The 25,027-nt window shown below is 37.1% G+C and overlaps 1 protein-coding gene across 1 annotated transcript in view; it reads right to left on the bottom strand.

The window, feature by feature from the left end:
• The window catches only part of LOC145671439 (pfs47 receptor-like), an 80,362-nt gene that overhangs the window by 9,076 nt on the left and 46,259 nt on the right, over positions 1-25,027 (bottom strand). The window contains exons 6-7 of the mRNA XM_081740628.1: positions 9,075-9,268; positions 5,928-6,074 (exon numbers count right to left, since the gene is read on the bottom strand). Of these exons, the coding sequence (XP_081596754.1) occupies positions 5,928-6,074; positions 9,075-9,268 (341 nt within the window). The remainder of the gene's footprint in view (positions 1-5,927; positions 6,075-9,074; positions 9,269-25,027) is intronic.

The raw sequence follows: 25,027 nt of genomic DNA, 5'->3' as shown, positions 1-25,027 counted from the left end.
TTTTCTTCCTTTCTTCTTCTTTTCTTTCTTTCTTTTTTTTTTTTTTTTTTTGGAACGATTGATTCTCCCATTTAAAAACACCAATTGTGACCATACTTTTAGAAATAATTAATACTATATGTAATCACGAAGAAAAAACTAATATATCAAAAACATGTTCTTAAAAGCACGAAAATTCGTTGTTATGGTTGCTTCTATAGTCGCTTAACCTCTATGCTGATGGATTTTGTTTCGGTTTGAGAAAAAAAAAAGTATCAACAGGAAAGTTTTTAGTCAGGGTATTGAACTTCCTTGCAACGAAAACAAATTTTCGAAATATTTCTTCGTATGTTTGTTTAGGAGTTACTTGCCTTGAATCTCGTCGCGTTGGAAACGACAAGATGAATGATACCAACATCGCTTTACTCTCATAATAACAAGGAGACATTACGAAATGAATTGTTTCGTGTACCCTTATCTTTAACAACATGATTTTTGTTAAAAAAAGACTCACATTTCATTTGTTTTGTCGTAACTCTTGTATTTGTAGCAATTCACTCTCTTCGGCCCTTCACTTATGTATGTAAAGTGGCATGAACAGATATAGTGAGGAAGTAGAAAGTAGATTTGTGCTCAAATCAGAATGATACTCTGTGCAGCTAGCACAGGTTCAGCTAGTAGTTTTATATATATATATATATATATATATATATATATATATATATATATATATATATATATATATATATATATATATATATATATATATATATATATATATATATATATATATAAGATCAGAAACGTCTATCGAGTTACTAACCAGGGATGATATCGAAACTGCACCTTGAATTGGGAGACATTCTATTTATTTTCTGATAGGACGTCTCAAGCAAGTTCCAAAACAGGTGTTCGTTTCTTGCCCGGAAGTGACCCAGCCTTTGCAGGGGCTAAAATATATAGAGCATTTTGACCTATTTTCTATAGCAGGTGTACATAAAGTACGTTGCTACCCCTAAAAGTTGAAACCTATGCTAATACGACAAAACACCTGTTTCATCATTGTAAAAGCTTAATTTTGCGAAGTGAAAATATTTGCCCCAGGGTCTCCGCAGGGTCCCAGGTGGGGTCTAACTCAAAATTGGCAATTGAAAAGATGGGCAAGTAGCATATCGTTTGAAAGCTAGTGTTAAAGGAAAAACGATAACAGAAGTCTCACAGCTCTAATCAAACTCTGTGCGAAAAAGTGCTATTTATCGAAATGATAATGTTTAACCCAGGGTCCCCGCAGGGTCCCAGGTGGGGTCCAGCTCAAAATTTGCAATTGAAAAGAGGGGCACGTAGCATATCATTTGAAAGCTATCCCGCTACAACTTACCGACAGCCCGTCTGGTAGAAGCGATCTAGAAACCTCTAGACCACGTGGCTGTTTTGCATTTACAAGTGTCGTTTTGATGTGAAGAACCACATAGTTCGACATTTGTTTCAAAGCTTTAGGTGTAAGCAGTGGTCATGAAATTTAAGATTCAGAATGCAGACGTAGTGTAAACACCCCACCATTTTGCACGGGATTGGCATAGAGACGAAAGATTGGTTCCATACGCTGTCTGTTTTGAGAAACTTTGAAAGAAAATACTACTTAAGCCATCTGAAAATGTGTTGTCTGCCCGCATATAGGGAATCCAGGACATACGTTTTCATTTACATTGGAACGTAATCATATACATTGAACGTTTGGAATGACGAACTTAGAAAGCCAGCAACCCTGACTTATAGCCTGTGATTAGCTTGAATGAAAAGTTGTATTAGCCAATTTGCAATAACGTTGACTTACATCTAGAAAATTGATTCTCTAGATTCCAAAAAAGGTTCACAAGCTGATCAAGTTGATGGTGACAAACTCTGTTCTCCAGGACATTACAATGACCGTAGACGATTATGTTCCGTTGGAAGATAATACTCAATTCCAGCCCTTGGACACAACATCAAGTCAACAAGGAACTGCTTCGGGTACCGAAGGCGATACTGATAACGACTACATGGACCCAATTCATTTTCAGGAAACCGCATATTGGAGATCATGGAATGAAACGAAATTAAGGGATATTGTAGTAGCTTATAACAACGCATCCAATGGTCGTAAACTCTAGGATGCGAAACGTGTAGCAATAGTTGACATCTGTACAAGTGACATCATTCGGATGAAACTATTCCTAGGCAAGGAATCCAAGCGGACCAAGCTAGCCGAACTCCGAGAATCTGTCAAAGCATGGTGCAAAAATCAACGCGCTGCTCCGAATTTTTTCAGGATCACTGAAGAAGGCATTGCCGTGGAAGCCTTGGAACAATCGCGGATGCTAGGGGTTGGTTTCAAGGCATCCCGATTCTGGATCCGCCGACTATTGAGAGAAATGAACTGGGGTTCCAGGAAAATCACAAAAGTCATGACAATGGTAGCCAGAACAAAAGCACTGGAACGTTCAAACGAATTCGACAGCTACATTCAACAAATCGGGCGGGAGATTGAAGAGGATAACTAAAACCTTGATCAAATTGTAAATCTTGATCAAAGTGGATTCAATTATGAATTACTAACACCACGAACTTTAACTCAAGGCGGAGTAAAAAAGTCGAAACTCAAGTCACATGCGAATCAAAAGTGAACATCCTTACACAGTCCAGGAAGCGATTTCGGCATCAGAAAAGCTCGTGGGCCCGACTGTCATTATTCTCCGCGAACCATCCGGGAAATTTGGATCAAGGGTCCAATGTAAAATCCTTCACATCCCTGGAGTCATAATCAAAGCCAACAAGTCAGGAATGATGACAAAGGCAATATTCAAGGAATACCTGCCACATCTTCTTCGAGACGTTGGGACGCCATGTCTTTTATTGAAGGACGACGCAGCCATCATGAGAGATCCGGACTTGTATCAAGAGTGTCCTGACTTACATCCAGAAACAATCACACTTCCTTATGGACAGCCATTCGATGGGGGACATATTATTTACAGAAAAACGATGGTGAAGCGTGGCCACAAGCATGTTCGGAATGAAGGACTTGGAGACAAGCCAGACATGACAAATCAGTATTCCAGTGCTCACTTGATTGGGGTAACACGAAATCAGTTGGAATCATCCAGATTCCAAGAAATGATCAAATATGCTTTCGGCAAATGTGGATACATCGACCTTCCTGACGATTTTAGTTATCAGTCAGTGAGAGACTTGTCTTTCAGTTTCCACACAAAGGATCCAACTTTTTCGACATGTTCGATTCTGGACGACGAACACTGCATGAAGAAGAGTGTTTTTCAGTGCAGTTGGTGTCTCCAACCAATGTGCATTTATCACTTCTTCATGAACAATAGCATGGCCGCACCCCTCCACGAGACACTCAAGCCTCACTATCACGCCGTAGAGTGATCGTCATGCATATGGCCCTCTTACCTGCATAACAAAGATACAGTCCTGGCAGCTACCACGTTGCTACGACCGTGGCGTGTGACTTTCGTGGCTCTCACACATAGACCAAAACAACAGCCAAGCGTCACCAAACAACATGCGACGGAGCCGTATCTTCTAGACTGCTTCTACCAGACGGGTCGTTGAAAAGTTGAAGAACGATAGCTTATAAACGATATACTTTTTGAAGCCTTTCCAAATGAAAACGTCGAACTAAACCCGCGTGGGACCCTACGAGGGCCCTGGGGCGAACATTTTCATTTAGATAAATTACACATTTTAAATACTGTAACACATATTTTAGATTTTGACATCTGTATCACAGTTTTGGAATTCTAGTGCTGGCCATGCACTGCTAGATGCAGACTGTTTTCAAATTTTGAATTTTCCGCCATTTCACACAGATTTTGATTAGAGCTCTGAAACTTCTGTTATCGTTTTTCTTTTAACACTAGCTTTCAAACGATATGTTACGTGCCCCTTTTTTCAATTACAAATTTTGAGTTGGACCCCGCCTGGGATCCTGCGGGGACCCTGGGTTAAACATTATCATTTCGAAAAATAGCACTTTTCAAATAAAGAAACACGTGTTTTAGAATTTTGACACCTGTATCACAGTTTGGGAATTCTAGTATTGGCCATGCACTGTTAGCTGCTGACTGTTTTCAAATTTTGAATCTTTCGCCATTTCGCACAGAGTTTGATTAGAGCTGTGAGACTTCCGTTATCGGTTTTCCTTTAACACTAGCTTTCAAACGATATGCTATTTGCCCCTCTTTTCAATGGCCAATTTTGAGTTGGACTCCACCTGGGACCCTGCGGAGACCCTGGGGCAAATATTTTCACTTTGTTAAATTATGCTTTTACAATGATGAAACAGGTGTTTTGGCGTATAAGCATAGGTTTCAACTTTAGGGGTAGCAACGTACTTTATGTACACCTGCTATAGAAAATAGGTCAAAATGTTCTATATATTTTAGCCCCTGCAAAGGCTGGGTCACTTCCGGGCACGAAACGAACACCTGTTTTGGAACTTGCTTGAGATGTCCTATCAGAAAATAAATAGAATGTCTCCCAATTCAAGGTGCAGTTTCGATATCATCCCTGGTAAGATTGGATGAGGTCCAGTGGGTGGAAATCCCGTGAGCGAGCCCTAGTACACTCAAAACAAAAGTATTAAAAAAGTGTTAGAAAGTTTTCGGGTGGTCTGGACCTGATATATTCTCTATATGGATGCGCCCTTAACGAGATAGATTTGCCAACATTTTGGACAGGGATTGGATTTTATATTTACATGTCCGTATTGAATAACTAGGGATTTATTTCCGTATACTAAATAGATGTAGTGTAACAAGATTGATCGATAGCAACGTTTTACAAGTGTGATGGGACAAAAGACTGTAATCTGAGCACAATACTTAGCGCAAAAATTAGGTACAAACAAAGAATGAATGAATACAGATAATTATAATACATGTATTGAAATTAATTCATTCATCATTAAGATTTTTTAAATATGGAATAAGAGGTGTGTTCCAAAGGAAACCGAATATTTGCTATAACATCTTTATTACTCATTGTACAACTTTTGAAGCACTGTCCCGCTCAAAGTTGTCCTTTCTACTGGTAATACACCGTTCCCGACATTTCTTTCACTTTTGGAAATCCTAGTGGAACGCCCTTTTGGGAATAGTGCGCAGGTCTCTTGTCACATTATCCGAAATATCCTCTATGGTTTGGAAACGATGTCCTTTCAAGGTAGGTGATTTTAAGTTTGGGAAACAGGAAAAAGTCTGCTGGGCCTAGGTTCCGATAATGGGGTGGATAGGGCACAACTACAAATGAGGAGCAAAGCGTGAGTAAACACATTGGCACAGTGCACCATCCAAGTCTGATTTTCACACAATTCAGGCATCTTCCTGAGCACATCGTTTAACCGCGCTAAAGTATTCTGGTAGACCTGTTTGTGTGCCATCTGACCACGTGATACAAATTCAGGATGAACAATGCGTTTCCAATGAAGACACAACCAACATCATCTTGATTTTTACCGATTCATGCATGCTTTTTTGGGTGGGGGGATGAGGAGGCCCTGAATGAATTGAAAAAGCAATTGAAATGTCTCTGTAAATGTTTTGTCTGGTTTGCAGTAAAATTTACCACACAGACAGCGTTCTTCAAGCTCTTTCATTGTCACCGCATCAATAACTCAACGAACAGTTTGTGCACGTGCTCACTTTAGCGGCTGCAGCTTGGCGACTAACGTTCACAGTGAAACGAGGTAAAGGGCAATTTGTTGTTTAAACCTGCTGCTGCTCCCTCTACAAGTTGGCGCGCTATTTCAAAAGGTCGGTTTCTTTTTGAACACACCTCGTATTTGCCAAACAGAAACCACGTTATTTCTGGAAGTCTTGTAAATCAAAACAATTAATTGGAAACGTTGCGGATTATTTAGCAATGTAACGTGAAGTTATTCTACTTACCTTGCCAACTGTCACTGATCCCTGGTAAAAGCCCCTGCCAACGTATAATTTCTCCAGAGACGAGGTTCGACCTCCTTCGATTCCCCAAGTTGGAACTGCACCGTCTGAACACTGTTGCCACCTTACAACGCCATGGTGAGTAAGGACCTAGGAAGATTAAAAAAAAAAAAAAAAAAAAAAAAAAGATTAAAATTAGAGTTGGAGATTTCATTGTGTGCACATGTCTGGAACTTTTAAATAAACTCCACAACTTGTACTCTCAATACCTAGCATAACGTAAATAAAACGTATAACTCTGAATATCTAGCTTAACGTATAACTTTAGCAAAACATACAACTCTGAATATATAGTATTACATATAACTTAAATAAAACGCATAACTCTGAATACTTAGTATTACATATAACTTAAGTAAAACGTATAACTCAAAATATCTAGTATTAGGTATAACTTAAATAAAATGTATATCTAATGTTATGTATAACTTAAGCAAAACGTATAATTCTGAGTACCTAATATTACGTGTAATTTAAATAAAATGCATAACTCAAAATACCTAATATTACGTACAATTTAAGTAAAACATACAAGTCTGAATACATAGTATTACGTATAACTTAAGTAAAAATAAAAACTTACAAGTAAATCTTTATTACTACGAATCCGCGTTACAGTTTTGGCGATATCAATGTTTTCATTAGAGCAGATAATGTGTCTGATGTAGGCAATAATATTTTAACAAAGATTAGAATAATACATGTTTGCTTTGGTCATATTTCATAATTTTTTTAAGACCGCACTGACACATTTTCATTCAGATAATCCTTCAAAATTGTCATACGAATCAAGGCTCACAGAACACAAGATGCAAATAAAATTGGATACTATAAGAAAGAAAAAAGCGGCATATGGATGGTACTTTTTCTTTTGTTCATTTTTAGCTTCCGCTTTGTAACTAAAAAAAGTAAATGAAAATGAAATGAAATCTTTCAGTTTAACGTCACCACAATTATGGCCTTTAGGCTAAGGAAGACAGATGATTAAGACGCGTGAATGATGGTGGAAGAATTGGTGGAATGAGAATGTAGGAGGTTGTCCACCAGAAACTTACTTGGTAAGGGATCAAACCAGGGACCCCACGCACCAGAGGTAAACGCTCTATCACTGAACCACTGTTCCCCGCGGGAGCTTATAGTCACATATATTAGCTGGATCTAAACCAGATTTAATGGGCAGGTAGCCTATAGTTTACGAATAAAGATAGTTAGGAATAAACTCTGCAATAAATGCCGTCTCACAGCTTTGCACGCCGAAATTTCTGAGTTCAGTTCACTGATTGTGTTCCCCTTTTTTACTTCTGACTTTCTACAGTAGATCGGAGTGCGTTATCTTTTAATTTATGTAAATCCGCAATTGCATCGTAATGCTGCATTATCTCCCAAAATTTTAAAACCATACAAGAATATCCTCACAGCAATTTTGGATAACATTTGAACATGAACCTTAAAGTACTATCTCTCTATTTTATAATGTGAAAAACAAACTATTTGGTGCAATAGTGTTATGGTAAGTTTTTATTTCGAATTGAGTTGTTGATTTTAGTTTAACGTCCCTTTCAGCAGCGAGGCCATATGAGTCATGGACCTACAGCTTAACCTGGGATCCGAACCACATGAGCTTCCGCCGAGAATCGAACCCGGATCTTCCACGTCAAAGGTGCGTGTGCTAACCGCTTAGCCACGAGAGAGTTCAGTCTTTATTTCGACTGTTAGCTTGATACCTAAGTAGAAATTGAACTAATGTTTAGGGACATTGATATATAGACATTTTATAAAATTTACAAACGGAAAACATTACAGAGTTTACTAAAATGCATGAAGTAAAGACAAATAGGATTTGTCAGTAACTGTGACAAAGATTACCTGTAATGAGTTCTTGGATTGTCGAAAGAAATATTATACGTATACATTGCGTTTACTTAACGCTTTGTACTATATTGCATTCATTTAGCGCTTAGCATCAAATTAAGTATGAATGGTAAGTTACATTTATATTCTACCTTAATTCTTGTTGTAAGATAAGTTCCTTGTATATTTCCCCTAATTCCATGAATATTTTCCCGTAATTCTTGTTGCAAAGTAAGTGCCATGTATATTTTTCCGTAATTCTTGTTGTAAGATAAGTTCCATGTATATTTTCCCCCAGTTCTTATTGCACGATATATTCTTCTCTAATTCTTGTTGTAAGATATGTCCCATGTATATTTTCCTTCAATTCTTGTTGCAAGGTAAGTGACATGTATATTCTTCCGTAATTCTTCTTGTAAGATAAGTTCCATGTATATTTTCCCCCAGTTCTTATTGCAAGATATATTCTTTCCTAATTCTTGTTGTAAGATAAGTCCCATGTATATTTTTCTCCAATTCTTGTTGCAAGATAAGTGACTTGTATATTCTTCCCTAATTCTCATTCAAGATAAGACTCCTGTATATTTTCCTCCAATTGTTGTTGCAAGGTAAGTGACATGAGTATTCTGCTCTAATTCTTGTTGTAAGGTAAGTTACATCTATATTCTTCCCTAATCCTTGTTGTAAGATAAGATCCATGTATACTGTTACCTAATTCTTGTTGTAAATATAGTGACTTTTCGTAGGAAAATTTGACGAAGTCCAACTCCTAACTTACCGAATTACATTACTTTTGGTACATGATTGGATAATATAGTCTAATTAAGGTTTTTATCACCTTATGGGAAGGGGAACATGAAAATGTGAGAGGAGGAGTAGACAGGTAGTAATATGTAACATTAATCGAAAATGACCGAGAATAGTGTCTAATTCGTAGTTTTTTTTAGTGTCACTAAGACGAACAGCGCCATTCGATGTTTACGTCCAAATTCGTGCCCCATCGACATGTGGGGCGAGGGCTGAGAATGGGAAGAGGTGCCATTACAGACTTTTATTATTGCACTTTCATTGGAATGCGTTTCCTAAGGGTTCATTAGTATCCTAAGGTATTCTGTTTCCATTAATTTATTCTCGCCGTGCGAAGAATATTATCGTTTCAGTTTGTAAAGACAAATCAAATAATTCAACTAAAACTCTTGCTCAGAAAGGAAATGTCTAGTCTGAAAAGTTTTCCGTTACCTCGTATTGAAATTTGGAGTGTTCGCCACCACCCCAAGCGACGAAAGCGCCACCTTTGTTGGGAATCACTTTAGCAGGCAAGAGTTCTCCTTCATGATGAGCCCTGCCAACGTAGATGGGGCTGCCGTCGCAATCAACACCACCTTTCACAGCGTTTGGTGGGACATATCCTCCGGTTGCGTTGACCCAGTGACCTGGAATTGACAAATTGTAATCAAGAAAGAAATAGTAATGTAGTTTCTTAAATATACAGGGTGGCCCAAAAGTAGGTATACACCCCTGCATTGATCAAGTATAACATTCTAGTTTATGAGTTTATTTGCTTCGGCTCTTCCGAGCTTGAGATGTAATCAAAAACACATGAAGAACAAATAATAAAGCAACTAAGTCTACCTGTTGGATAACAATAAGAAATGATATAAAATGCAATGAGCTGATCAGTACGATACTGAATACCTACTTTTGGGCCACTCTGTATATAGATAAATGCAATAGATAAACAGAAAGTATATTTTCATAACAAATCAGAAATAGCTCTTTTTATATACTCCACCAGTAATGATTTGATTGAATATGTAATCAGTTATTCAAAATATATCCCTGTATTTTTCCATGTATCCATGTATGTGGTGGACAACATCGTGTCCGTGGGCTTTCTCGGGGTTCTCCCGTTTCCACCAACTCATCATTCGCTTTCCTTAATCGTTTATCTTCCTTATGGGGCGTTTACACTTAGTCGATTTGCGTTCGATTCAGTTGAATTGACGTCACTTTCAACTTAATCGACCGTGTAAACAGGATTTCAACTTAATCACTTGTTAATCGAAAGCGACTAATCGACTAGCAACTGAATTGAAAGACGTTCTATTTTCTGTGGTCGATTCTATTTTCTTCTGCTATAACACCGCAAATTGTACCAATTTCTTTTTGCTTGGACATCTTTAAAATTGCCAGTCGATTTCGAATCGATAAGAAGAGAGCGAGTCGACAAGCAGCATTCAATTTCGGTTGAAACAATTGAACACATCCATCGATCTCATTCGGTCTAGTTGCTTCGATTTAGTCGCAAATGCAGCGAGTCGATTTAGCCGTGCGACTAAATCGACCAAGTGTAAACGCCTCATTAGTCTATATTTTTTCTAAAAGGTATAAACGTGGGACGTTAAACGGAAAGATTACTTTTTTTTTATTTTCCACACTTGAATATCTTCACATATAAAGCTTAGATCCATTGCATTTGTTTGCCACAATACATTTTAATTCATGTTCATAACTTATGAAAAAATGCACGATTCAATTTCTATTTAATAATAATTTTCTCGATAAGTTTTGATTTTCTGTTTTATACTAAAATAGCATTATTTTGCATTTATTTTTTTTGATAATGTTCTAGAGAGTTTTAATTTAAATGCTTATTTAGTTTCAATAATGTAGACATTTTGGATAGAAATAGAAAAGACAAAACTTGAGTTTGTTAACCTTTTTACGCCCGCCAAGGATTTGAACGAAATCGTAGTCCCTCACGTTGAAGGCCCTGGTGACACCTCGTAATTATCACAGTCATGATTCATCACTGGCGTAGCAGCTGCCCCCGCAACCCCCGCAGTGCAGGGAGGGGGGGGGGCGAAGTCTTGCGATGAATAAAGATTTAAAGAAGTAGAACTTCAACCTTACTTCTCTCGGCTTTACAACTAGGGCCCCTTCTCTATACTTTGCAGTGGGGCCTGCAAAAGTGTGCTACGCCACTGTGATTCATACATGGTTGGAAAGCTTATGGAACAAAGACTCGAACGAGGTAACATTTGTGCAATTCCCGCCCTATTCGTAGTAGTAGTAGTAGTAGAAGAAGAAGAAGAAACAAAAAGTCCTAAAAATATGAAAATAAAATTTCGGGGGCCTTGGCAACTCTTGCTGTCACCCTACGCTAACAAAATGATGCTAATGTGTAGGTAACGGACTTGTGACAATAATAAAAGAAAATGGTAGCCATTGCTGCACTATGTTATGTCTAGAAGAAAAATTAATTGAATTCGACATTTTCCCCCTCCCCCCACTGGTACCACGTTATATCCACATAATTTTTGCTGCACATAACATGCACAGCAACAAGAATTATGTTTCTATAATAGACCAATTCAGTGAAAATATATCTTGTCTTATATGGAACCCACCTGAAAATAAATGCAATTTATGTTATAAAACTGAGACTCAAAAAATTGGAAAACTTTGCCACTCTCCTTTTCTATACAAGAAACAAGTACACATACAGCGTATTACCATGTAGTGAACTACTTCATTGCTTTAAAAAAAAAAAAAAAAAAAAAAAAAAAAAAAAAAAAAAATCTGATGGGGAAAAAATCTTTACTCTTCACCGTGGTACCCCCGCCCATACATAAAATGCATATCAACGAAAAGCTTTATCTTTCAGAATCACATTGATACCAAAGTTATCTCCCTAGCTTAATTAGGGGTTGAGCTATTGAGATTTAGAACTTTACCGCAACACTTGCGTCAATGAACGTTTAAAGCTTAAAGCTACTTGTAAATAATCATTACAAGTGGTGCTTTATTCGAAATTTCAGTGTATTTGTCAGTAGAATCCGTCCCTTTTGATCATTCTTCACGCACTCTAGGCTGGAAAGCACTGCTCTAAATTTATTATTTACTAGAAAAATTAATAGCAATTAAAGTTGGGCATAAATTCTTGGAAGGAAATAGATTCGGGTCTGTATACATTTTGAAAAGCTTAAAAAAATGTTCCACTGTTATGTTCTTTAGGCTAAAGAAGATATATATGATTGATGAAAATGAGTAATAATAAAGTAATTAGTAGAATGCGAATGTGGGAGGATAAGGGAGTATCCGAGAATACCCACATTTCCTTCGCGCTAGAGGCGAGCACTTTCCCCACTGAGCCACTGTTCTTCATAATTAGGGATGGCCAGAACCGTTTCCTGGTGGAACCGGTTTTCGGGTCTGAATGGATCCGGTTCTAGAATATCCGGTTCCGGAATCGGTTTTTCGGATCCAGGTGTGGAACCGATTCTTCGGATCCAGTTCTGGAACTGGGTTTTCGGATTCAAGACTGGAACCGGTTCCCAAGATTCGGTTCTGGAACCGGATTTTCAGATCCAGATCTGGAACCGGTTCCTAATATCCGGTTCTGGATCCGGGTTTCGGATCCAGGTCTGGAACCGGTTCCGAAAACCGGATCTCCGAGAATCGTTTTGTCCGCCGGAACCGGAACTTTGTGGCCATCCCTATTCATAATGTCTATATAGATAGAGTTAAAAGGACCAGATCAGCTTGGTGTGACTGAGAAAAACTATGTAAAAATCTCAGCCAAAGTGGCTTGCCGTGGGAATGGAACTCGGGATCTCACAATGACGGAGCAAGAATGTTCAAACTGTTAACTATACCTTTTGGATGACTACCTAGGCATATAACATATGACCAAGTTTAATATAACCATAACCAAAGTAAATAACAAAAAAAAAAAAAAAAAAAAAAAAAAAAAAAATTTAGAATGTTTTTACAAGGAGCTGAAAAATCTTTCCCATATCTTCTACACTTCAAAATGTTTAGGCACTTCCGACAGGATTAGAATGATGAAATTTGGCATGATTCTAGCCTTCCAGGACTAATCTGCAGGAAAATTACCAAAAGTGAATATTTTTAGTTTTTAAGGGGCCTAGAGGAGGGATGAAGAAATTCCCATGTTATTTAAATGGGCGTTTTCTTGGGATACACAATCTTACTTTTTAGATAGTTGAAATAGGAAAAGAAACTTGAAATTCGGTAAAATTGTGGGCTTAAGAGGTGAGAGGCCGCAGGACGAGCAAACGTGGGGGTCTGGGGAAAGGCCCTAGTTAAGCCAAATTCAGGAAATACTAAAAGCAAATCCACGAAATTCTCTCTTGATGCAAAGGCTGACACATAAGAGATGCAAAGCTGTAGGCCGAGCAAACGCGAGGGCCTTGGGGCGAAGGCCTCAGCTAATCAAAGGCTAGTCAATCCACTATAAAACTGCAGTAGTGCTGTAGAGTTAATATTTCAGCTGCTTCCAGGTCATCAGATCTGTCCAGGCCAGAGACGCAAGGCCCAGATCCAGATGATCTTGTGACCCGTGCTGTCACTGCTAAGTTATGAATGTAAAACTACCAAAAAGGGAGCAAACTGTATGAAAACTCTAATAAATGGTTCCATATTTTTTAGGTTCCACCTATCTTAGTGTTCCAGTCTTTTTTTTTTTTTTTCATGGTATCTCAAATATCAACATTGACTTTTGTACTAAACTTTCTTACTTCTCATGTCATGGTGCTGTTATTTCTTAATTATTTATGAAATTGATCAAAATTGTGTATAATAGGTGTCTTCGAAAAAGTCCAAAGAAAACTCACCCTGAAAAGCATTTTCGGTAAGTATGTGAACCATTTCATTCAACTGTCTACTAGAGTGTTCCGCACCCATCTTTCCACGTTTTATTTCTCCTCAAAATACTGCTGAAATGAAACAAAATAGTTTTAAAAACTCCCTGTGTAAATTACGCATACGAGGGAGGATCAGGAACTAAAGTTACAATGCCGATATTTCTGGAGTTTCGTCTGTTTTTTAGAGGAATGAGGAGTTGTGATAATTTTACTACATGGAGTTGGCAACTATGCAGTTTCAGCCATCCGCCATCTATGGCGCTAGTTGCAGGTAAACACAAGTGGACAGTCGTTTGGAAGACTGGTCTCGCGAAGAAGTTCGCTCAGTCATTTGATTTCTGGGGACGGAACATGTAATCGCGGCTGAAATTCACCGGTAGCTGGTAGAGATTTAATATATCGTCAGGGTGTCGCAGAATGGTGTCGAAAATTTGCAGCTTGCGGTCGAGGACCGGTGCTGAAACTACATTCCTGAAGCAGTTTCGCTGGGATATCATCGACTACCCTCCCTCCCTAAAGCCCGGACCTCGCTCCAAGCGACTTTCACCTATTCCCGCACTTGAAAAAGCACCTAGGAGGCCGTCGCTTTGCTTCATACAAGGAGGTGAAACACTTCGTGACAACGTGGCTAAACACTCAAGGACAGTATTTTTACCAGGAGGAAATCTTAACCTCATTCCACGACGCGACAAGTACCTCAACCAATATACAGAATATGTCAAAAAAGAACTTAATGTATGTACCATCTGTTTGTTCTGTTGGTTGTGTGAAATAATAAGTACACGTTTCACGGCACACGTTTGGTAACCTTACTTTCTGATTACATCTCGCACATGAAAAAAAATAAAAGAATTTCTGCTTGTGTTCCTTAGACTAAAGGAGACGGATAGTTTATGATAACGAATGATAGTGAAATCATTTTTCGAATGAGAATGTGGGAGGAAACGGGAGAACTTCGCGGAAAGCTACGCACAGTAGTTTTTTCTCCAGAAAATCACACGGCTATCACAAAACAGAGACCAGGGAACCCTTATACCAAAGGAGAGCACTTTACCACGGAACCACCATGTCTTTCCTCTCTCCGCGTAAATATTTCTATATAATTCTCTTCGTAAAAAAAAAAAAAAAAAAAAAAAAAAATCTTGAAACAAATTATGATGTAATAATACGAAAATGGAAATCACTTCAGATTGGGCGAAAATGAAAATCACTTCAAAAACGTTAACTCGTATTTTGTACTTTCTAGAAAATACACAGTAAAGTAATTACCATATAGGCCCTTATATATCTTTGGTTTCTGTAATGTCTTAGAAAAAATGTGTGACCAATGCTGATATCTCCTTTTAAGAGTATTCACTGGCGGCAAAACTATCTTCCAAAATAACTATTTTTACCATTAAAGATTAAAATCGAGCGCGTCAATTTAAGGAAAGTCACACCTTTAAATAGAAAAATTTTACTTCAAACTAAGGGAAGAAAAGTTATGTAATGTTCCAAGTGCTGTATACAAGAATTAGAGCGTTGGGTAGCTTTCCTTACTTTAATTTTGAAGTGATAAATCTTCGATTTTGATTAAAATTCAATTAATAATAATTGATTCACGAGATAGTTTAATTTTACATAAAACATTCTACACATAAACTAATAGTATTGAAAAATAGATAATTTAAATTCTTTTGGCAGTCCGTAAGCAAGGCTTTTGTTTTCAAATTGAGAAAAAAGATATGAAATCTTTAAGTTTTACGTCGCACGATTATGCCGGATAGGCTAAAGGAGACGGTAATTATGAAAAATGAATGAAATGGTGGAGTGAAGGAAATGGGAGAACCCCGAGGAAAACTCACGCACACGGTATTTGTTCACCACAATGTTCACTTGGTGCGAACTGAGATCGAAGTGAGGACCCCATGCACCAGAGGTAAACGCTGTACCACTGAGCCAAAGCGGTCCCTTGTTTTCAATTTGTCTAACTCTCACAAAAAAAATTTAAAAAAATCAATAATCTCGAATTAAAATCTTTACAAGTAAAATAAAGGGGAATAAAGGGATACTGGTTATTTGACACTACAGGACAGTTTTTTCCAACCTGGGGAAGGGCACTTTGGTAGAGGGGACGTGAAAAGTCAGCAAAGGGGTCGGGAGCTACTGATAGAAAAAAATCGTGGAACTATAAATAAAGCACCACTTGTAATGACCATTCACAATTAACCATTCAGCAAACTTTACACACGCTACTTGTTGGTTAGAACTCCCTCGTGACTACGTGAATAGCGTGCACGCCACTAGTGTGTAAGACCCGAGACCGATTTCCAGAGGAAGCTCGTGTGGTTTGGATCGCATGTTAAACTGTAGGTTCACGTCTTGTATAACCTAACTGCAATCCAAAGCTACTTATTTGTCATGTTGTCTTGAATACTTCTACTCTAGATTTCTAACCAACTAACCACCTGCGTCACAGCCCTTTCTGGGCCCGAGACGCTCCAACGTCATCTGTTAGCGAGCGGTTGAACTAGTTATGAACACGTGATCAGTACATTGCGCCGCTGTATCTTCAATAGGAATACCAGGAGTTTTCTGAACCTAATGGCCGTCACGTCTTTTATTCACGTAACTCTTCAGTTTGCCTTACAACGTTTGGTGGTCGACGAAAATTGGAATGCAAAGAACGGGAATCGAACCTGGGACCACGGGGACATGAGACCAACGTTCTAACCACTAGATTACGGAGCTCCCATACTTTAATTTCTACTTAATTATACTTTTTTCTTCAAAATTATCAGTAATTGATTACAAAATCTTATCTCGGTATGTACGTATCATGGATTTCAAAAAAAAAAAAAAAAAAAAAAAGAACAAATTATATTATTATTAGACTATTATTCAAGATTTGAGAATTCTATGCTGCGTCTGAAATCACAGAAGGGTATCAAACAAAAAATTAGTATGACCGATAAGCGCGAAATATACAGGATTTACGAAGGGGGCGCGGGCGTCAGGTAAACAAAATTGAGAACATTTGCTACAGAATGTCAGAGTGTTTTATATCGGAGGAATATTAAATGACGCATACATGCGATTACCTGTGTAATGAATCTATATTAAGTTCTTGTAAATGTAGTATTCGAATCCCGAATTGTCAATCTATACGTTTACTGCAGTTATTACATTTTCGGCTTACCATAATTTTTTCTCAACCACAGGATAAGAAATTGGCTATCCTACTCCCTATTAGTTCGTAAGTTAGTGTCTTTGCCAAGCTATGTTTGGGTAGATGGGTCATATGGGCGGAGTTATGGGGGGGGGGCATTGCCCCACAACTTTTTGACAAAAAATAAAAGTGCCACTTATAAGATCCTTCAATTCTCACTTGCACTTACCGTGCCCCCCCCCAGTAGACAAAAGGTCTGCCCCCCAGCAGACAATTCCTAACTCCGCCCATGGTTACAACATATCTTTGGGCAGAACTCTAAAGACAAACAATGGCTGAATTTGATTATCTCAGTTCTTCCAAGAAAATAAGGGTAAAAAAAGAAATTTGTGATCCTGTGCTCACAAACAATAAAAACTTATGAAAGACTGCTTTGAAAGTTTGGCTTGAGACTTGACAATTGATACATTGCAAAATGTACCTAAAATGTTCAAAAAATTGTAGAAGAGATATTAAATATGAATTTAGAAGATTTAGCACCAAGTTTTCTTTGCTTGAGTAATACTACTACTACTACTAATAATAATAATAATAATTGAACAATAAATAAAGGTAAGGAATAGTAGTAATAATACTTATCCTCGTAAAAATTTGTTACTTGACAATTTCCATGAAATAAAGTGACTCTGCAGCTTTCGAATGAGCGAAACCTCGTATTCAAAGTCAAATTTGAAAGTTGAGTTAATGTATTAAAAAATGTAATACAGAACTTACTATGAAAAATAGCGGGTTAATTGTACTTGAATTTTACGCCCTTTCCAACGCCAAGACTGTCGAACTGGGAATCACTATTTTGAATATTGGCGGATTTATAACTTTCTATAGGATTGAATTGATTTTAAGTGTAGCGTCCCTTTGAGCAGTGAGGCTATATGGGACGTGGAAATACTAATTAACGTGGAATTCGAATCACATGAGCTCCCGCCGCCATTTGGTGCCGCGCAGCGTAGTCGCTAACGCTCTTTCCATCGGTGCCAACGGTCCCTGGTTCGATTTCCGGTGGTAGAACTCGGTCGAAAAAGTGTAAAATTCATTTTCAGGCCAGCCATCCTGAATGAGGTTTTGTTGGGATTTCCTCATTCACACCAGACAAATGCCGGGGTGGTACCTAACATATAGGTACCAGGCAGCTTCCTTCCTTCCGTTTCCCAGCGTGGCCTTGGATGCCTAAAGCCGAAAAATCTAAATGAGCCGGATGCCTAAAGCCGAAAAATGTAAATGAGTCGGAAAAATCTCGGCATCGAACCCGAGTCTCACACACCAAAGGCGCGTACGCTAACCGCTTAGCCACGAAGGGACTCAACTTTCTATTGGGGAAAAGCTATTTAATTATGTGGCATTAAAGAAAACAATAACTTACAATCTGTTTGTTAGGTGCTTTTGGGGCTTACTTCACTGAGTTCAAACCCCTGTCCATGAGTACTGGACCCTTGTCCAGTACCTAAGGCAGTAGTTCTGAACTAAACAGGACTACAGCAGATCATTAATATGGCGTGAGATTTGGCTTGTGTTCCGCGGAACTTACCACACACTGTGACATGACAGTGACGGTTAAAAAAGGTATAATTCAGTACAAATTGAAAAAAAAAAAAATCGAAGGCTAGAAAAATATTTATTTTCCACAGACGTCCAAGAATGGACCTAGTAATTAATGAAGAATTTCAGCCTGTGTTGCCTATTCGTGCGACGTACATTCAACAAAGGAAGCTGCACCGTGTCCACAAACAGGTTGAGAACCTCTGGTTGAAATTTCCAGTTATTTTCACTAACTTATCTCTAAGTGGGTTAAAGATAAAAGGACACTCCAAGAGCACGGCCGTCGATCCACAAGGAGGCACGCCCCCATCCCCTCAAAATTTCATTGGGCTACCCAGGATCTTGATATATTTGTTTCGTTATCTAAAACGAAACGCACATACCTTACCCCAAATTGTTATACAGAAGTGAATAACTAGGCCTATTTCTAAAATCTGTAACTGTAAATCACTTTTATTAACATGTAAAATAAAAATATATAGGCAATTAGAGAATAAACCAAATAAGTAAAACTATTACAAATAAATAACACTGTATGTATATACAAAAGAAAAAAAAGAACTGCATTACCGTGCATTATATATCTTGTTTTATCTTCAGAACACTTCACTCGTCGGATCCTGTTATTATGATGGATTGGTCTCTCACTTCCGCTTCAAGAGAGCTTTCACTTATGAATGCCCGCGTGTCCAGATGCAGACTATGACCGTGTGTGCCGCGTCACAGAAGAATTGTGGATTTGTGGAATCCTGGAATTTCTAGTTGCGATTATTATCTTGCGAGAGAACCTGTCCCTTTGTGACGACACACAAACAGTTGTATTGAAATAGTTTTGAGGGTTGGATTTGGCGAGGGAGTTTCAGGCATTACTCACCCTTTTTCCTTATAGGGTTGCTAACTCTCCTTTAAAACGAATCACTAAAAAAAAAAAAAAAAAAAAAAAAAAAAGAAAAGAAAGCGAAAAAAAGAAAGAAAGGAAAAGAAAGTCCAGTGGTGGAGTAGTGGACGGCTGGACATATTCGTTAGATGATTATGAAAAACTACAGTAGACTTCCTCAATCTGGTGCAAGGGGGTCCGTGGTTTGACTCTAGACCAGTTGAGTTTCTGGTGGACAACATTGTGTTCGTGGGTTTTCTCGGGGTTTTCCCGTTCCCTTTACATTTACATTCTCCCAACTCTTTTGTACTAATTTACTTTCATTGAGTCTCCTTGACATATTACAGTAAGATGACCAGAATTTTGAATTGCAAAAAAGAAATGCATATTAATGGGGGGAAGGAGTAAACCTCTGGTACCCATATTACGTTTCGGGCACCCGAAGTATTTTCAAGTTAGAATACCAGAACAGATTCACAAAGTGAGAAATTTCGCGTTGCACAGAAATGAACTAAGCCAATTTACGACATGTCAAGTGAAATTGTGTTCTTTTGTTTCACTGAAATTGATGATAATGTACGGTTATTTCAAATGGCAGGCTTATCCTCCCACCCAACCAGGTACTCCCATGCGCAAAAAATATTGCGCGTATACTGTAACTCACAATTTTTCGCAATTATTCCATTTTCCATATGTTTATTGGTAAAATTCAGTTATTAGTACGTGGAGATAATAGAAAGCAATCCATCTAAGGAGATATTTCCAAAAAATATAATAAAATAATAAAAATATAAGCAAAAAACAAAATTATGTTCGGTTTTGTGTATACTGGCAATAATGTTTTCGAGGGAATTTTTGGAGTAGCACAGCACGATTGCAGAGGGAATAACAAGATTAGTAGGAGAACAGCTGAATCAAGGAACTAGAAATTGGAGCAAAATATTGCATTTATTGGCTTAAATCTAGGGTGTAAATTGTCTGCCAAATATAAATTAGCTTCTGTAAGCAAGATGTTATACGGAAAATATAAACAAAGAGAAAAACTGTTGTCTTAAGTTTGGAAGTGACATGCTCTATAGCCATGAGCATTTATTTCTTAAGAGAAAGATAGGCAACAAAAGAAAATCTGTGTGGGCAAGTGGATAGAGTGACGGACTAGTAATTCTTATACTGTTTTGACACCAGATCGAATCCCATCCGGTCCTCTTAAATTTTTTTTTCTTTACAAAACATTGTAGAAAGTGTATAATTTTTATGTTAATAAGAAACGAAATAATATAATAATGAAATAACTTTTTGTTTTTCTGATGACGTATTTATTCAGAATTAGCTTACTATTTATTACTAATAGCGATTGTCTTTAGTTTATGGTATGGTATGCTTAACCGTTCCCTCTCCGTTTTTACACAGCTTCAACTCACTGCGAGTGTCTGAGAGTCAGGAACAGGAAAAAACAAAACAAGAGCAGCCTGCAGCTTTACACACAGCGTGAGGAACACAGTCACAGCGATAGCTCGTTGTCATGAAGAAAAAAAAACTGTTCTAGTGTTTCTGTGTGTGTTTCTTTTTAAAGTATTGACTCTCTCTCTCTCTCTCCTTTTGTTTCATATCCACAAGTGCCACAAATGCAAGTCTGTGTGAAAAAAAAAAATCAAGAGTGCTTTCTTTAAACAAAACTAAATTTTACAGCTCTCTTTGTGAGGAACGCGAATGCTTCCAAAAGATGCCATGAATATTAACTATAATCGTACTGAATTATAAAGTAGCGTGAAAAACTGATAATAAAATGATGTAACATGCATAAGCTTTTTTTTTTTTTTTTTTTTTTTTTTTTTTTTTTTTTAGAGTAACCACACATTAAACATAACAAATTAAATTTTTGGGATTACAAATTATCACATTACGTGTCGGTATAGGCCTATTCGTTTTCACATTCGAGCGACGAAAAAAGAAAGTGTGGTGATAGTTATAAAAACCGAATACCAGATTTCAATAAATTCAAGTTACATGGCTCCTACATAGCGAAAAAAATGATTTTTCGATGTCTGTCCATCTATTTGTCTCTCGGTTCGTCACGCTTTTACACGCACTCAAATAGAGGCCATACTGTTCAACGTATCTGCACCGAATTCTAGACATAACGTTTTAGTAACATAATATCTTTCGAATTTTATGTCCTTCGACACCTAAAAGCAAGGGTAATTTACTGAAGTTCAATTTTCTCAAATAAAAAAAAAGCTGTGACGATTTTATTTACTTTTGATAAATATATATTTTATTAACAAATCTCCACCACATATGAATAATTTTTCTGAAAACATATATATGGTGTAATTTACTGTATGGTATGCGTTCTTTTTGCACAATTTTCTCAACCACATTTCATAAATAAACGTATATTAATTACCTAACAATATGTCAACTCGTTGGAAGGAGTAGCTTAATCTTAGGGTGAGCTTTCCCCCGATGGTTTTCCCATTAACGCCTCAGGCAATTTTGTTCATATTTCGTAAAGAAATATTTCATTAATAAACTAACATAGAGCATAAATAGTTTATTCCGATAACATCAGAAGAAGTGGTTTTCTCAAGGGTTGATTTTTTTTGGACAATTGTCTAAGTTATTACTGAAATTTCTATTTTTACTGAAATTTGTTCTAATTTCAGTAAAAATATTTTCTGTAATAGTCTTACAATATGGTATAACTCGCTTGTTCCGAAAAGAAAAATCCAAAAGAGATAGTTTACTTTGACAGTGAAATTTTTCCCGACGATTTGCTTAAAAATTACTCGATATACTGTCAAAATTACAGATAGAAGAGTTTACCTTTGGGGGTAAGCTTTTGCCGATGACCTTCCTAAAACAACTCAGGAGATGTTTGTTGTTCATATTTTATAAATACGTATTACATAAATAACCTAGCTATATGGTATAATTCCCTCATCCGGAAAATCTAGAAATAGTATATTACTTTTGACAGTAAGTTTTACCCTGCGATTTTCTCAAGAACGACTCAGGCGATTGTGTTCGTATTTCATAAATAAATGTTTTATGAAAACACTAACAATATAGCATAGCTCGTTTATACTGAAAAGATCCACAAGGGATAATTTATTCTTGAGGGTGACTTTTTGCATAATTTTCTCAGAAATTACTCAGACGCTTTTGCTTATAGTTCACATACAATTATATCCTTTATAATTCTAATATATGGATCAAGTTATTTCTAACGGAAATATGACCAATGGGTACTTTACTTTTGGGCCTGAAGTTTCTTCTAGCAAAGTTTTCGAAAACATTATTTTATTCGCAATTTCCCAAATAAATGTATCAATAACAGTTGCAGCCTAACATAAGTCAGTGTAAAATATTCGAGCGAGAAAGTACAGTGCGTTTACTCCGTACCCTTTCTTAAATATATTTTTAAATGTTACACCTAATCACAATTTTCCGAACAAAATCGAAACTTCTTTTTAAATGTGCCTTGTTGTGGTCAAATGGTTCAAGTGCATTGGTTCTGGATTAGATTTCCAGTGAGAGCTAGTGTATCTTCATCCAAGAGATGTGACACGTCGGTGCAAAGAAGAAAGTGTTTAAATAAGCCTAACCAAGCTAATCAACAAAGGAAATAATACAATGTTACGAAATTATCGTAGAAACGTTGTTAATATTAGGTAGGTTCGACTGGAATGTCCAAACAATTGTCAATTCCAAAGGTCTTTGTTTTCGTCCGGCGGGAGCTCATGTGGTTCGGATTTCACGTTAATCAGTAGGTCCACGTCTCATATAGCCTCGCTGCTAAATGGGACGATAAACTCAAAATCACATCACACATCTTTGTTTTCGCCTTTGTTTTAGCTCATAAATGTCTCTGTTCATAAGATCCTTAGTGGTTAGCGTACGCGCCTTTGGCGTGGAAGACCCGGCTTCGATTCCCGGCGAGAGCTCACGTGGTTCGGAGTCCACGTTAATCAGTAGGCCGTCTCATATAGCTTCGTTGCTGAACGAGACGTTAAACTCAAACTCAATGTCTTTATTCATAAATGTCTTTGTGTATGGTTTTTCATATACGTGGCATGGACATTAAATTTTGATTTCTACGCCATATGTATCTAATTACATACAGATCTATAGAACGAACACAACAAACTTGGAATATCTACATTGTTTGCGTATGGAAAATAATCACGTTCTACTGTACAGGACAGCCGTGTGTATGGAATTCCATACACATGGCATTCAAGGTATTAAGAAATGTATAATAATAAGAATTATTATTATTATTACTATTATTATTATTATTATTATTAATAATAATAATAATAATAATAATAATAATAATAATAATAATAATAATAATAATAATAATAATAAACAGAAAACGATACGATCACTTACATAATCTATTATATAAAAGAGAACGCACAAATCCTTTGTTACCTCATCACGCTAATACGGCTGAACCAATTTCTTTTATTTTTGGGGGGTTATTAGGATTTGGACCCTAGATGGTTTTTATCATATCACTTTAATTTTTAATTACCAGTGTCTTGAGATAATTGACCATTCAAGTGTCCATAACGTACAAATCCTTTGTTAGTTCATCATAGGTAAAAATAAACGTATTTATATGCAACCCGCATGACCGTGTCACTCGGCGGGTTAACATAAATGACAGGCGATATAATGTTAACATTTACTGCAATCTACTATGGTTTTTATCATATCACTTGAAAGCGAAAACTTCCGGGGTGACCGCAGCGAAGCGGGGCGGGTTAACATAAATGACAGGCGATATAATGTTAACATTTAATGCAATCTTCTATGGTGTTTATCATATCACTTGAAAGCGAAAAAGTAAAAATTATCTAAGTAACAAAGTTTATTGCGTTCCGGGGTGACCGCAGCGAAGCGGGGTGAACGCTGCTAGTTTATAAATATAAGTTAACATTTAATAAGCATATAACTGCAATGGAATTAAGTTGTTTTTCTCTCTCCCTGAACGCTACAGCCCTTATTGTTCTAACGCGTAGAAGAGAACTTGTGGCACCCACGATTTGGGGCGGTGTGTGGTCACAACTTGGTATCCCTTTGTTTAGTCCTAGCTTTCTAGACGGATGCAGTTATTACCGGTAGAATATACAAGCAAATTGACTTTTGTATTACTATTAAAGTAAATAATTACACTCATTCCTTCAATGTGATACTTGTGGTTGCTTAACCGTATACAGACAGCTGATCCATGGAAAAATCGTTAATAATAATAATAATAATAATAATAATAATAATAATAATAATAATAATAATAATAATAATAATAATAAATAACAGGAACTCGACAAATATTCTTGCAAATAATAGGAAAAAGTTTGCGTCACACTGTTCACTTTGCTGGACACACCAGTGTGGCGCGTTATACCGATTGTGGCACACTGGAATATAGGGTATGTTTTTTTTTTCAACTATTCCAACTGCTTCAATTGAAATGGATCTATAATAATAAGAGAATGAATTTAGTCTTCTTACCCTTCAATTTAGAAATAAGGTTCGCGAGAATTTCATAAAAGAATAATATACTCAGAATTGTATATAGTAGTTTGTTTTATTCGAAATTACATTCTTCCTGCAACTGTTTTTTGATTGAAATGATTTGAAAAGAAATTTTTAAGTTTTATGTCCCACGATTATGCCGGATAGCCTAAAGGAGACAGTGATGATAAGAAATGAATGAAATGGTGGAATGAAAAAAGTGGGATAAAACGGGAGAACCTCGAGAAAACCCACACACACAGTGTTTGTCCAGCACAAGGTTCACTTGACGCGAGCATAGATCGAACCAAGGACTCCATGCACCAAAGGTGAACGCTCTACCACTGAAACACCGTAGTCTCTGAAATTACTT

This window comes from Thermobia domestica, chromosome 15, assembly GCF_964235325.1.
Source record: "Thermobia domestica chromosome 15, izTheDome1.hap1.1, whole genome shotgun sequence".
NCBI lineage: Eukaryota > Metazoa > Arthropoda > Insecta > Zygentoma > Lepismatidae > Thermobia > Thermobia domestica.
Note: the sequence above shows the minus strand (reverse complement) of the source record. Positions and strands in the feature narration are given on the sequence as shown.